We start from the raw sequence: 13,593 nt of genomic DNA, 5'->3' as shown, positions 1-13,593 counted from the left end.
CACGCTGATTCGCTAAAATGGACTTATCGGCTTCTGTTCAAAAACAACAAGGGCGCTTGTCGGCTTCTGCAGTAAAACGTGAACTCGTGATGCCTTGAAAGTGGACAAAGCCGGCTTTTTTGACAAAATGTGTTCTAGTCCACTGTATGAAGAATTTTTGGGAATAATTTGTCACAGTTTACCTTATTTTGCTATCCTCACTTACATAAATGAACTAGTGTCCTGCACCTACTAGTAAAAAAAATATGCAAAATTATATCTGGTCTCTGAATTATTTTTTGACTGTATATCCTTCGGTTATTTTCACACTTAATTATGCCCATTAAAATGTATTTTACAAGTGTTTGTTACTTTCACTGTTCATTTTTTTCTCTCTCTATGGTAGCCTACATCATCTTTAATTCTCAATCCACTCAGTGTGCTTTGCTTATCAGCTATACAGGCGTTAATACTGAATGTTTAACATTATATTCATTGCATACATATACTTCGTAGTAGACATCCTTAACTCCTTTCTGCTGTCTTTTGGTCTGTTGTTGGTGTTTCTTTGTCTGAATATGGCACTTATCACATGCTGTGTGGTATCGGTGTTTGGTATCGGGGAATTTTAATGAGTACGAGTACAGGAGCTCAGTATTGGGCCCGATACCGGTATCGGTGCATACCTAAATTAAATTGTCAAATCTATTTGTCAAATGATCAAAATGTAGTTTTGGTGGTGTGGTTGAAATTTTGGTATTCCCAAAGATTGTTTGTTATTGTCTATGAATAAACTTATCGTCCTTCACAGGTCAGTGAGAATGCAAAGCAGGACCTGAAAGATGGTCTTGCTCTCTACAATACAGACAACAACATTGGGCTGAGAAATGCCTGGAATATCATCCAAGCCGAGGTACTCTTTGTGAAATTATGAATATGTTGAAAATCATGAAAATACTTTCAAACACTAATATCTGGAACTTAAGCTAGTGTGGTTATTATTAAAATAATAATACCATCATAAAGTAAAAAGTATCATTGTCCCTCTGCATGACAGTGGAAGTGTTGTGGCGTAACTGGTTACACAGATTGGCACGAGGCTCTGAAAGAAAAGGTGGTGCCCGACCGCTGCTGTCAAGAGCATTATCAGGAGTGTGGCCGCAACTCCACCAACATGTTCTGGACACGGGTGAGTGGACACCTGCACTTCAACCAATGATGATAATGTTGCCATAATTCCCCAGACCTTTAATCGCCGTGACGTGTGCAGTGAACTATACATGTACTGCATTTTAAATGCATGACTTTCAGTTTAATCATCCCCATTTTGAATACATTTGAACTGTTGCTCTTATATTCATTAAATAACATTTCTGGTTCGAGACAGGATCAAAGAAAAGACAGGAGGTAATAACCGAGAGGATTTTTTTTTTCTTTTATCTTTTCTGTCCTTGAAAAGAGTTATTATTAAGTGAAAGGCAGTAAAAGCCATAGATTTAAGACATCTCTGTTGGTAGGTGCTCTAAGTGCGTCTGTAAAGTGCCAGAGTCATGTATCTTTATGTATTTCTGCTCACTTTTGGACACCGGATGCATTTGTCTTCCCTATGGGAGCTGATTTAACTTATGAAAACTAATTTTAATGCACTGACTGTTTAAATGAGATTGTAGAGAGGGCAATGGTCTCTTGAGGGAATTTTGTGTGCCATTGACAGAGCTGTACATCAGCAGCTGTTACACGTCAAACTGTCACACTGTCTTTATCTGAAGCTTTTCATTACCACAGAGGTACTAATGGAGTGTTTGCGGATGAGACATTTCCATTTAGTGAATTCTCAATGTTCTTTTCATTAAAGCATACTTGAAGTATATGACGCTGCCACGAGAGAAACTTTCGAATAAATTTCACAATTTCCTTTGCAGAAACCTTTGTGTAGTCTTCTAGGTAAGGGAATTACACAAGGACGCATTCGTAGTCAAGTTAGTCTAAAAACCAAAAGCCGTTTAATTGTTGAATTTATCTTTTTCCCTAGAAGTTAAGCAGCTAGCCAACAAAAGGTCTTAAATTGCTTTGAAATTACAGAACAAGAGGTATTAGTCAAAAAATTTGAGATGAGGCTATTTGCACAGAAGACTTTTGCCGTTTCGGAAGGTGTTTTGGAATTGTATTACCGCCAGTTTTCGGTTTTGCTGGAAATGGATTTCCTTTTCAATACCTTAGTGTGAAAAGCAGCCCACTGTTTTCTTTTTTTTCCCCCGCATAACCACAAACAGTATATCGCTGAATGTGCTTTTTTTTCAGTCACTGCGCATTGAAAATGCAGCCACGGCAGTCGCTCACTCGCTCAAGCATGTGCTCAAAACCAATTCCACTGCTGCTGGACTTCAGCTAATTTTCCCTGGATCAGAATGAACTACTAGCCAATTAGAAGTGAAACATACACAGTCTGTTTGTATTAGTGAAGATAAATCACATCTTGTGACTTTTCCTGTCTTCCAGGGATGTTACGAGAAGGTTGAAGAGTGGCTTGACGATAATAAGCACTTACTCGGAACCATCGGCATGTGTATCTTGGTAGTTCAGGTAAGATTATCAAATGCAGTGGTGATAATGAGTGTGCCTGTCTCGTCTGGTTCTGCTGAAACAGTGAAGCACATGTGTGGAGCGCAACATTGGAGCCCAGGAGAGAAAAAGTGAACCGCTCATTAGGGCTTGCTGATACCCAAATATATAGAAAGTGAACCTGTCTTGCAGCAGGTCGTTATAGTCGTTATAGCCCTAGAAAACCCATGGATTCAATGTATTTGATTATCAATGCGGCCTGGTCTAATGTGTACATTCTGCGGAGGTGCTTTGCATCAATGTCAGACAGATTTTTTTTTTCTAGAAACTAGGCAGAGACATGTTAAATATAGTCCACGCTTCAACAGTAGTTTGAGTATATATTTTTTCATGTTTGCTACTTTGTCACTTTTAAAGTTAGCAAACTGGATTTGAGAGCATCTCTTAACAGTTTCACAGGTAGTCTAAATCCAAATCAGGTTTACTGTCGTTTATCACAGGGCACGAATTGTGGTAAATAGTGAAAAAAGCCCATGATGGATTAGCCGAAATGGACTCTCGATTAATCTATGAGTTCTTGTAAGCCTGTGGTCAGTGCAGTTTATTTAGGATAATAGTGCACAGGGGTCTTTACTAAGTACTTTTCTCGGTATGGACCAAGAAGTGACCTCAGGCTTGTAAGCACTTTCCATATAATCCTCCTCACAGGCTGAGCTGGAGCAAAATCACAAGTGATTTACTTGCATCTCATCCAGTAAAAGCCAGCCATAATCTGGTTTTTAGTCACTAAACTGTGTGCTCTGTAAGTGATTTGTCATTTTAAATTATTAGTGGGGTCTGATAATGCAATACTTAGGGATTTGAACAAACCTCTAAGTACCATGGTACTTTGATATATTCCATTGTAATTTTAGATTAGCATTCATGTTCCATGAATGAAAATATGATTCAAAAGTAGTTGTTTTTTATTTTTTAGGCAAGGGCACATTAAATTAATCAAAAGTAACAGTAAATACATTTATAATGTTTAAAAAAAGCATCCGTTTTCAAATAAATGCAGTTTCTATTTTACTTTCTATTCAAAAATAAATCAAGGTTTCTACAAAATCTTAATCAGCACAGCTGTATTTAACATTGATAGTAATATGAAATTATTCTTGACCACCAAATCAGTATATTTTGAAGGGGCATACCAAAGACTGGCGGTAACAGCTAATGAAAGTTCGGCTTTGCCATCATGGCATTTTAAAATATATTAAAATAGAAAAGTTATTTTAAATGGTAATAGTATTTCACAATATTACTATTTTTACTGTAATTTGATCAGGTAAATGCAGCCTTGGTTATTACCTGACTTCTTTTTAAAACATTAAAAAAAAGAAATCTTACAAACCCCAAAGTTTTGAATAGTAGTGTGCATGGTGTAAAATACCACAGTATAACCATGTTACAAGGTCCAGAAATCTTCAGTAGCCCCTCACTGCAGAACACAAGATTGATCCCTAAACCCACCCATCGGGAGGAGTTGGATCTGGATCCAACCACGCCCCCTGGATCTTGTGTTCTGCAGTGAGGACCATCTCGAAAGCTTTATAATACTATTGTATGTTATTGTGCTGTAGTTCTTTCTCCTAAGAACTCATGGATTCTGAAAGGATTCTTTTCCCTACGGGTTTCGACCTGTAGTTTTCAGACATTGCTAGGGGCCTAGACTTCACCACTAGACTCACATTAAAGTCTGTGTGAGAGTCTGCCAAGATTTACAGTTCAATTTCTGTGCGAATTGTCAGTGTAAAGAAGAAGCAATGCGATACCATTAAAGCTAAAAGATGTGAGAGAATATGATTTAATCCACACAAGAAGTCTGATGGTGCTTCCTGCTCATGTGATAAAAACTGCAGGTTCTGCAGCTTTAAGATAATGACTGTGGAATGTCGACCACCGCTGTGCATTTGATGTATCAGGATGGATCTAAAAATGAACTTCAAAGAGTCAGTATATTTGCAACACATTTCCGTTTACCTCCGTGACTATGCGTCACATCACCAACCTTCTTTTTCTACAAAATGAGGTCAATTTTCCAAAGAAGGTCTGCAATACCTGGAGAAAGCTATCCATTGGCAGCTGCTTGGCTGATGCGTGCAGCCTTAGAAGTACGTGACCTGATTGCTGCCACCTTTACGTGCTGAACTAAATCAACTGAACAGTAGAAAATGACAAAAACAACCCTTCAAATAAACTGGCCAATGGCTAAAAAAATGGCAAATGGAAAAACATCTACATTAAAAATAACTGTGACTTATGCATTGCTTTTAAAAAATATATCAGTTTACGTTACAGGTAAATTTGTTAACACTAGTTAATGCATTAGGTATCATGAAGGACAATGTTTTACAGCATTTATGAATCTTGCGTAATGTTAATTTTTACATAAACTCATTTTTTTTAACTGTTCAAGTAGTATAAATTAATTCACAAATAATGCTAATCAATTATGAACAAACATGAATTGCCCCTTTGCCGGTAATTTGACTGGCAGGCGATCTGACCAATCATAATGCCAAATCGGCCATTTTTGTCCGACAAACAAAACAGACAGGAGAGTAGATTAACGTTGGTAGACTTGAACTTGAAAAATGGTGCATATTGACATCTTTCCACATTTGAAACAAGATACCTTCTGGTGTTCATTCATGTTTATTTCGTGCTATTACTAGTAAAGAGGAAGAAATGAGCGGTTCATGTGCTGCTTGATCTGGCACGTGATAATAATAAAAAAAAAAGATCTGTATAAAAATACTGTTTATTGTTACATCACAATATCTAATGCATTAAATAATACAAAAATGTAAATAATTAAATGCATTTATGAATTTGTCCATATTTGCATTCCCATCAATGAAGAAAGCTGCTTTTTGGCAGCAGGTCTCATCGTGGTCTAGTCCACATCATTTACCAGCAGGTGATAAAGGCATATGCCAACTGACCAACCCATGACCCCTTGAATTTCCTAGTGTTTTATTAGGAATATGTCCAATGTTTTGTCTCCATTAACCCAGGCCATCTGTGTTTGCTAACATATAGCTTATGTGTTTCACACTAACCCTTACATTTGGATTTTGTCATTCCAGCTCCTAGGAATGGCCTTTTCCATGACACTGTTCCATCAGATCCACAGAAGCGGGAAGAAGTATGATGCTTAACAAGGCCATTTCACAAGGGAGGAGCCGTGGTGCATTATGGGACAGACTCTGGAGGACAGCTCCTCCTCTTGTATCTAACTTTCCCCACTGGCCAACCCCTCTTCCCATTAATTCCCCAGCGTATACCTTACCATCCTGTATAGACTTCAGTCATGGTCTTTCTCTTTTCCACTCTTTTCCCCCATCTGCTCATCTGCCAAAGAGACCCGGGGACAGAGAGGAACGAGAGGACCGACTCTTGGCCAGCATCCTCCCCATGAGGCCTCTGACTTGCTTCATCTCCTCTAGAACCTTTATTTTTACGCTTGAACTAACTAACGTTTGCAGAAAGGAGAATAATGACAACAAACTGTGTGGCTTTACTAATACGTAAATCCTTCCACCCAACATACAGAATGACGAGAAGACATCAGACTGAAAACCTTCAGGGTGGGATGAATTTGAAAAGCATCACCTCCATCTACAGTGTAAATGACAGACAGCTCCATTTTAGCATGATGCGGTTTTGTACAAGATAGAAAACTGTCACTTTGGCTCAAGACTTTTTGGTTTGTTTGTTTTTATATGTGACTTTGCCCCAACCCCATAAATGTCATTTGTGTGCACCTAAGGATTGGAAGAAGCCTGTACAAAGAGTTTAGCAAGGTATGTCCAGGAATTTGAGTTTGTCTGAGTGTGTTGGTAATCAAGCCTTTTCTTATGTTTAAAGGTTTGTGATTTGTGGACGCATCAAAACGTGCTGAAAGTTTCATCACAATCTAATGTCAGTATAATTCATCAAACAGGGACTGTTTTACCTTATACAGACGGTCTAATTAGCCAGCCATCCACATACATGCAAAAACATACTCTTTGTTAACCACTAAAAGGTCATTTTAACCAAACTGCTACTGAAACTCTGTAGCATAGACAATTAAATAAAGTTTTTCTAGAAGAAAATGGTAGAAGGTTACAAAAGTAAGTAAACCAGGCATGTATAAAAGGCAGAGCTTTGTGAGTTTGACCATTTCCCCACGTTTCGTTCATTGAATCCAAGTCTGTAGCCTAAAATATGTCAAGACAAGAGCCTAATGATACAGATTCCACCTAGTTCGTGTTTGCACATCTCCCCAGGACAGTAACGTTTATGTTTTTGGAAAATTCATTTACTCACTTTCATGTCAAATTTGTAGCACTTTCTTCCAAGGAAATAGTTAGAAGTTAGTACAAAAAAAGCAGACCTGATGCTTTCAAACTTTTAAAGGAGGGGGAAAATAATGTAATAACAAGGCATATGATTTAGATTGGTGCTCTACATTATATTTCAAGTTTTCTGAAGTTTTCTTCACTTCAAAACTTCCTATCTACTTGCTTCAGAACATGCAACCCTCCACCAGCTCATTTATAGAACTTTGTGATTGATGGGCGTCCTAATTCTGCAGCATGTTCTGACCTTTCTGACAAGTTCTGTGGGCACATATTACATGTGGGACAGATAATGACTTAAATTGGTGGTCTGTTGTCCTTTTGTGTCCTACGGAAGAAAATCACAGGGGACAGTGTGACCTGATGTGACAGAAATGTTCCTTTTGACTGAACTATTTCTTTAAAGTATCCTTAGCAGGGAATCTAGCACTAATGCCAACCCGACAGAACTGTGAAAATTGTCAGTACTGCTTCATTGCAAGATATAAGTCAAGTATTAAAGTTAAATCGCATACAGTATACAGCAGAGCAGAACCAAACACAGTCATAGTGTTAGTTATAGTAGACTATAATCCACCAGCCATAATTCATCTTAAGAAAGAGCATCTGCAGTGTTTCTGTTTCGGCACACCTCAGCGCTATAGCCTGTGCTGTTTTTCTGTCTCCATCTGTCTTTTAGTTTCAAGCATTAGGCTGTAACGGTTACATTCCTGCTGAATGAGGTGATAATGCTTCTGTATCGCACAGCCTAGAGGGACTTGGTTCAAAGGAAATGCATCTTGACGAGGAAGTTTTGAAGTGAAAGTGTGTTCACCAGCAGACAGTTTTTAGGGGTTTAAAATCACTGAGCAATAGATGGGGCATGATAATGGATGAGAGACAGCCAGAGTGGGGTCATCTGATGATCTCCAATCCAGACTGTCACTGAGACTACTTGCCGTCCCTTAAGAGCTCGGCGTGTGCGCGTTGTTTATGTGTGACTGAGAGGGACATAATAGAGCACTCGAGAAAAATAACACCTCTCATCCCATCAAACACTCACTGACACACAATCTTTGTTTACTGTATTTTAGAAAAATTGCTTTATATTAAGAAACAGTTGGGACCAGAAGCGACAGCTACTTCTAACGTTCATCCTGTGTTGAAATGGAGGGGAAAGAGTGCTTCTGCTCTGGATGAGTGTAGGAACTCTGTCACTGAACACTGCTGCTATAAGAGCCACCTGTGGTTATTACGAAAGTGGAAAAAGTAAAAGACTGAGAGACTGTAGACTCTATTAACCTTATTTGTTTTTCCCGTTCTTACTAAAAACTAAACAAATTAGTAAAACTAAATATATTATTACATTTGTAATTAATTAGTTCTGTTATTTATATTTTTTATTTACATATATACACATGTATTATATATTATTAAATGATTACGACCCCAATTTAGCTTACTACAATAGGTTATGCAGTCATTCTTACATTTTACCAATAGTAAAAGTGTTCATTTAATGTTGGTTAACTACTAAATGTTACAACTAATTATAGATTTGAAAATGTGCATTACTGTTGGGTTCCGTCGAGAGAGGACAAGTTTAGCTCCATCCTGTCCCAACCTACATTTGTTTTAGACAATGAACGTTTTACTCATAAATGTCACATTACAGACGTAAAATGGGTTGTCAAGAGTGTTTCATGTTGGCTTTAAGGGATTTGTTGTTAATGTGGCATTTGTATCAGGACAGGTGGCCTGAAATCTACAGCATTTTTCAATCAATTCTGCATGTTCACCATCGCTAACAAACAAAAACAATGCAAGCAAATTTTCTAATATGCAAGCCTGTCTCCATATTACCATCATAAATGAAAACGTTTGTGTGTGTGTTACACCTGGTGTTCTGGCTTCAAACCCAATTTTGCTTCAAGAACACCGTGGAGTTAGTCAATACTAGCTCTGATTAGGTTTGCACGGATGTGTTCCATCTGCTCAGTGTACCGTCTCTAACCCCACCGCACTGAACTTCAATGACGTTCCCAACCCTCTTATCTGACTGATTTACAAACTTTGGCCACAAGATTGCATCCTGTGAACTAATCCCACGTGTAAGCTTTCCAAGGTTTAAGAGTTTGGAAAGATTTTTGGTCATTGTTCCAATGTTTTTAATTTTTTGAAAATCCATCTCTCACTGTTATTCTTCCTTTTCAAAAAGTATATACCCATGTATATACAATACCCAGTTTTCCATTATATTTGTCCACTGTTATAGACTATATTGTGTATTTAAATCTGAACGTGTCAGATGTTGAGGAGTTAGTGTTGAAGGACACAGTGTCATGTTGAACAACCAACAACAGTTTGGCATTAGCAATTTTCATTTGACCATTTTTTTTAATCTGTTTTGCAATGCATTTGTGTCTAGCTTAATGCATGTAAACATTTCACTATGGGTCATCTCATAAAAATCTGGGGCATATTTGTTTAATATGCAACAAAGATATTGCGTTTTGCTAACTGTCTAAATATGCCTGTCAAATATCTAAAGTTGCGAGAGAATCTCAGTGCTTGATACTCCAGCAAAAGAGTTGTAATGTCATTTTTTTTTAGTTGTTCTTTTTTGTACATTGTTCATTGTTGTATGTTGCCATTGTTTTGTATCATACATTTGGTCACGTATTGATTTTAAGGGTTTGCTAAGCATAGATTGATAAGATTTTGCATAATAAACCTTTATTTTCTAAATGTTTTTGCCTTTCCTAATCTCAGTTTAGAATTAATGTTGGGTTTTCATCTGTAGATACAGCACATGCAAATTCACATTATAGTTTCTAGCAATTATAAAGCAGAAGTTCATTATTAATTAATTGCCCAATACTAAGGAATTGCCCATTATCAGAAAGGAAAGGCAAGGTCTCTATATTTCTATTATATTGGAGATGGCCCAGAAAAATTCATATCTCCAGAACATCTAAAAGCTTGCACACCCATGCCATCTGATTGTATATTTTGGGATATTTTTCAAGTCATTGCAAATATTTTTAATTTTTTGTTTTGTTTTTGTACTTAGTTAAAAGAACTTAAGTTGTAGATCTGAATGAAATGTTGGCATTTGTTGGTACTGAATTTTGATACTTTTGCAGGGACAAGAAAGCTTGTTATTGATCTAAATGACCACAGCGCAACTAATTGAATTATTGATTTTTTTCCCCTCCCATTAACAGACACTGCCATTAAAATAATCTATTAATTTGGTATGCTTGGGGTAAAAAAGGATCTAAAAAGTAATTGAGTTCTATAATCGCTGTCATATCTGTATTTTTGTACTGCCATCCTAACCACCAGTAAGCTGCATATACAAGCTGTAGAGATGTATGCGCTGGAGTGACGTGTTTAATGTAGTGTCCTGGTGAGTGGCAGCTATCCGATATCTTGTGAACCCAGATTTGTTCTGTGGAGTATTTTGCTACAAGTAAAGCACTATAAATATATTAGGTGGTGCACTAAATTGCATTCTTTAAATCCTACTATTTTTTGAATAAAGGAAAGTGTGTTGCCAAACCACTGTGAGAACTTATTTATTGCCTTTTTCATTTTTATACACGCTTTATATGGACTTGAAAATTTTATCAGAATTTAACAATGGAGGTGGCATTTCATTATCATCTCATTTCTTTTAAGATCACACTATAAAATTGTATTTAACCCTTGTGCTCTGTTTGAATTTTGGGTTTTATGTTGCTGGTCAAATTGACTATATTTGTATTACATACATTTCACACTACAATTCACCAAATATCACACTATGAAAATAAATTAATAATAATAATTCAGGTAAAAACAGTAAACCTTAATAATTCTCACACATTACAACGAGAACAAATCTATAAACTATATATAAAACTATATTGTTTTAAACCTTTCTTTTTCAACAAAAAATTACTTTATTTTAATATTTATTTTGTTGTTTTTAATTATCTTTTTATTTTTTTTGTGTGCTTTTATGAAGCATAGTGCTAGCAAAACCAAGATCATGGGCCCAGCAAAATGATCTAGCTTGAAATATACACATGTACATTTCATCTGCCAAAAGTATACATGTAAATTTTAGAGGGTTATTAAAAACCTTACATATTTTTTTTATTTAAAAAATGTTTTTTGGATGCAAATACAGATGTTCTACAACATCTCAGGGTGTCAAAAATGAGAAATTTTCACAAAATATATAAATAAATAAACTATCCTAAGTTAACCAATATTTCCGACAACCCCATTTCAAATTGATATGCAAAATAATACAATTTGTATATGATTAGGAGTTTAATATCCCACTGGATGCAATAGGCCGTGGTGTATCTCCCAGTTAAAAGTAACAGGAAACAGTAAAGCCACTGACAAATATGATTATGTTGCTGTCAAGATGGTATAATATTGATTAAAATATATCATAAATAATATATAAAAAAATGATTAGCCATAATAAAAATAATTAGCTTTCGCTAAAGATCAAAATAATCTGTCTTCTTAAAACCAACTATGGGAAGCACTGCTTTAATGCAGAAAGCATTGTATCAGTCCTATATAATGAAATCACTAGACATTGCAGAACAATGCTGTTCTTGGCCGGATCAATACTCTTATAGCTACAATATATTTTGAAAGCTACTGAGTACACTCTAAAAAATGCTGGGTTGTTTCAACCCAACTTTGGGTCAAATATGGACTAACCCAACCGTTGGGTTAAATTTTTACATTAAATTTTTAACCCTAAAGTTGGGTTAGTCCATATTTGACCCAAAGTTGGGTTGAAACAACCCAGCATTTTTTAGAGTGTAGCGTCTGAGTATGGTAATACGAGTATTATGATAGACTATGCTGGATCCATATTGCATACACCCAGTGTATTTGTGGATGAGGGCGAAAACAAACAAACCAATGTCTTGGATCTCATGAAGTACACTGGGTACACTGTCTCCAAACTTTCAAAGAAAATCCTTTAGCAATAAACCTGTGAGAACGACTCTCAACAATCCAATGGATTGTCCTTCGGCTCTCATGAATAAAGGATTCAATGAGGTTTACAGATGCAGTCCAGAGAAACAGCAGAGCTCCCGGTGGGAAAAGGCAGTCAGACGACCAGCAGAACCCTGCAGTTTCATGATGGGTCATTTATATTTAGAATGGCTTTCCAGCAGTAAAGGAGCGCTTGTGCTGCCTGCCCTGGTTTCACAGTGCTTGATCTACCAAGAGTCTCACAGCAGCCCTGCTAATAAAATCATTACTTTGAACCGAAAAGCAGGCAGGTGACAGTCTGATTCATTGAAGTCTCAGTCTCTTTTTCTTCTCAATGTGTCTGTCTATTATCAGCCGCTGCTATATCTTCTCATATTGAGATAGTGGAGAATACTGTCAAAACTAGAACACCCAAAAAGCCTTGTTTGTTTTGCCTAACTGCAAATTCTTGCCCTGGCCGTACTGGTGATAGAAAACAATGGAACGGAGCTTTCAGAGCATCCAAAGGCGGCTTTTGTGTATCATGGCGCTCTGGACAATAATGTATGTGGCGCGTCAGTCCACATTTACGACAGCTGTTGAAGTCCATTTCAGGCTATAGGTGTGGACTGAAACGTACATGGTGGATGGCTTATCTGTCTGGCCTGGTCTGCTTTGCCATTGCTGTTTTTTTTAATCTTCAGCTTCTAAAAATCTGTTATAATGGACAGGCAGGTGAGCCTTACCAGAATTGAAATGTTCTCTTTCGTCAACCCTTGGATTCGGTACTACTTATTCTTCTTCAGTTTTTTATTCTGGGTAAGTGAGGCCGCTGACACCAGCTCCAAATGTTGTTTTGCTGAGGGAGAGGACATTTCCAGGCCGCAGAGCATAAGCTCTTTTGGCCAGCTTTGAAATTAATAAAACATCAGGGGGTGTAATTTAGTCTTTTCAACAGACTCGCTGTTGCAATTGTTCTGCAACCATGATGTTTTCTACACAACACAACTCGTTTCAGAGCACTCTATTTGCATACAATTGCAAGGAATTTTACAGCAATGAAAATAGTAAAAATACCACTCTCCAGTATGTGATCTCGGAATATGATGCAGCGGAAGGCTTGAATCCCCCAAAGAAATGTGCAATCAAATCCAAAGCATCTGTTCTCATGTTCCTCCTCTGTTCGTAGTGTCTGTGTTGTGTTTTATCAGTGCATTGACTGTGATAGTGTCTGCACACATCTGCCATTCAGAATCAAGTGAATGGCTTGCATTGCAGAATTTGCCTGGGATTATGCTTTTGTTCGGAAGTCTCAAGCTTCCTGTAAACTTCCCATTGGATTTAAGATGTTCTGTATAGGATGAAAAAACACAACTTTTCAAAATGCATCTTGAACAGACAAAAAAAATAAATAAAAAAATAAATAAACACTTCTACCTAAACCTTAGTGAATATTTATATTAGCCTATATACTGTCCCAGTTAGTAAAAGTTAAACATTTTATTTTTAAGAAAAACATTAACATTTATATTTATTTTCTTATCTTTATTATTATATATTATATTATTATATAAATTAATATACTTTTATTCAGTAAGGAAGGACACATTAAATTGCTTTAGATTTTTGAGACATTGATAATGCTACAAACATTTTTTTTTTTTTTTTTTTACTTTTTCAAAGAATCTGA

General features: G+C 36.7%; 1 protein-coding gene and 1 pseudogene across 1 annotated transcript in view; both read left to right on the top strand.

Annotated features, from left to right (window-relative positions):
• Positions 1–8,246, top strand: part of LOC107672591 (tetraspanin-9-like) — an 87,961-nt gene extending 79,715 nt beyond the window's left edge. Inside the window, exons 4-7 of the mRNA XM_016465847.1 lie at positions 791–892; positions 1,037–1,168; positions 2,479–2,562; positions 5,673–8,246. Of these exons, the coding sequence (XP_016321333.1) occupies positions 791–892; positions 1,037–1,168; positions 2,479–2,562; positions 5,673–5,744 (390 nt within the window). The 3' untranslated portion in view covers positions 5,745–8,246. The remainder of the gene's footprint in view (positions 1–790; positions 893–1,036; positions 1,169–2,478; positions 2,563–5,672) is intronic.
• A 4,327-nt stretch (positions 8,247–12,573) lies between these two features.
• Positions 12,574–13,593, top strand: part of LOC107672587 (tetraspanin-33-like) — a 14,057-nt pseudogene continuing 13,037 nt past the window's right edge.

Source organism: Sinocyclocheilus anshuiensis, unplaced genomic scaffold, assembly GCF_001515605.1.
Source record: "Sinocyclocheilus anshuiensis isolate Anshui unplaced genomic scaffold, SAMN03320099.WGS_v1.1 scaffold28, whole genome shotgun sequence".
In the NCBI taxonomy this organism is placed as follows: Eukaryota; Metazoa; Chordata; class Actinopteri; order Cypriniformes; family Cyprinidae; genus Sinocyclocheilus; species Sinocyclocheilus anshuiensis.
Note: the sequence above shows the minus strand (reverse complement) of the source record. Positions and strands in the feature narration are given on the sequence as shown.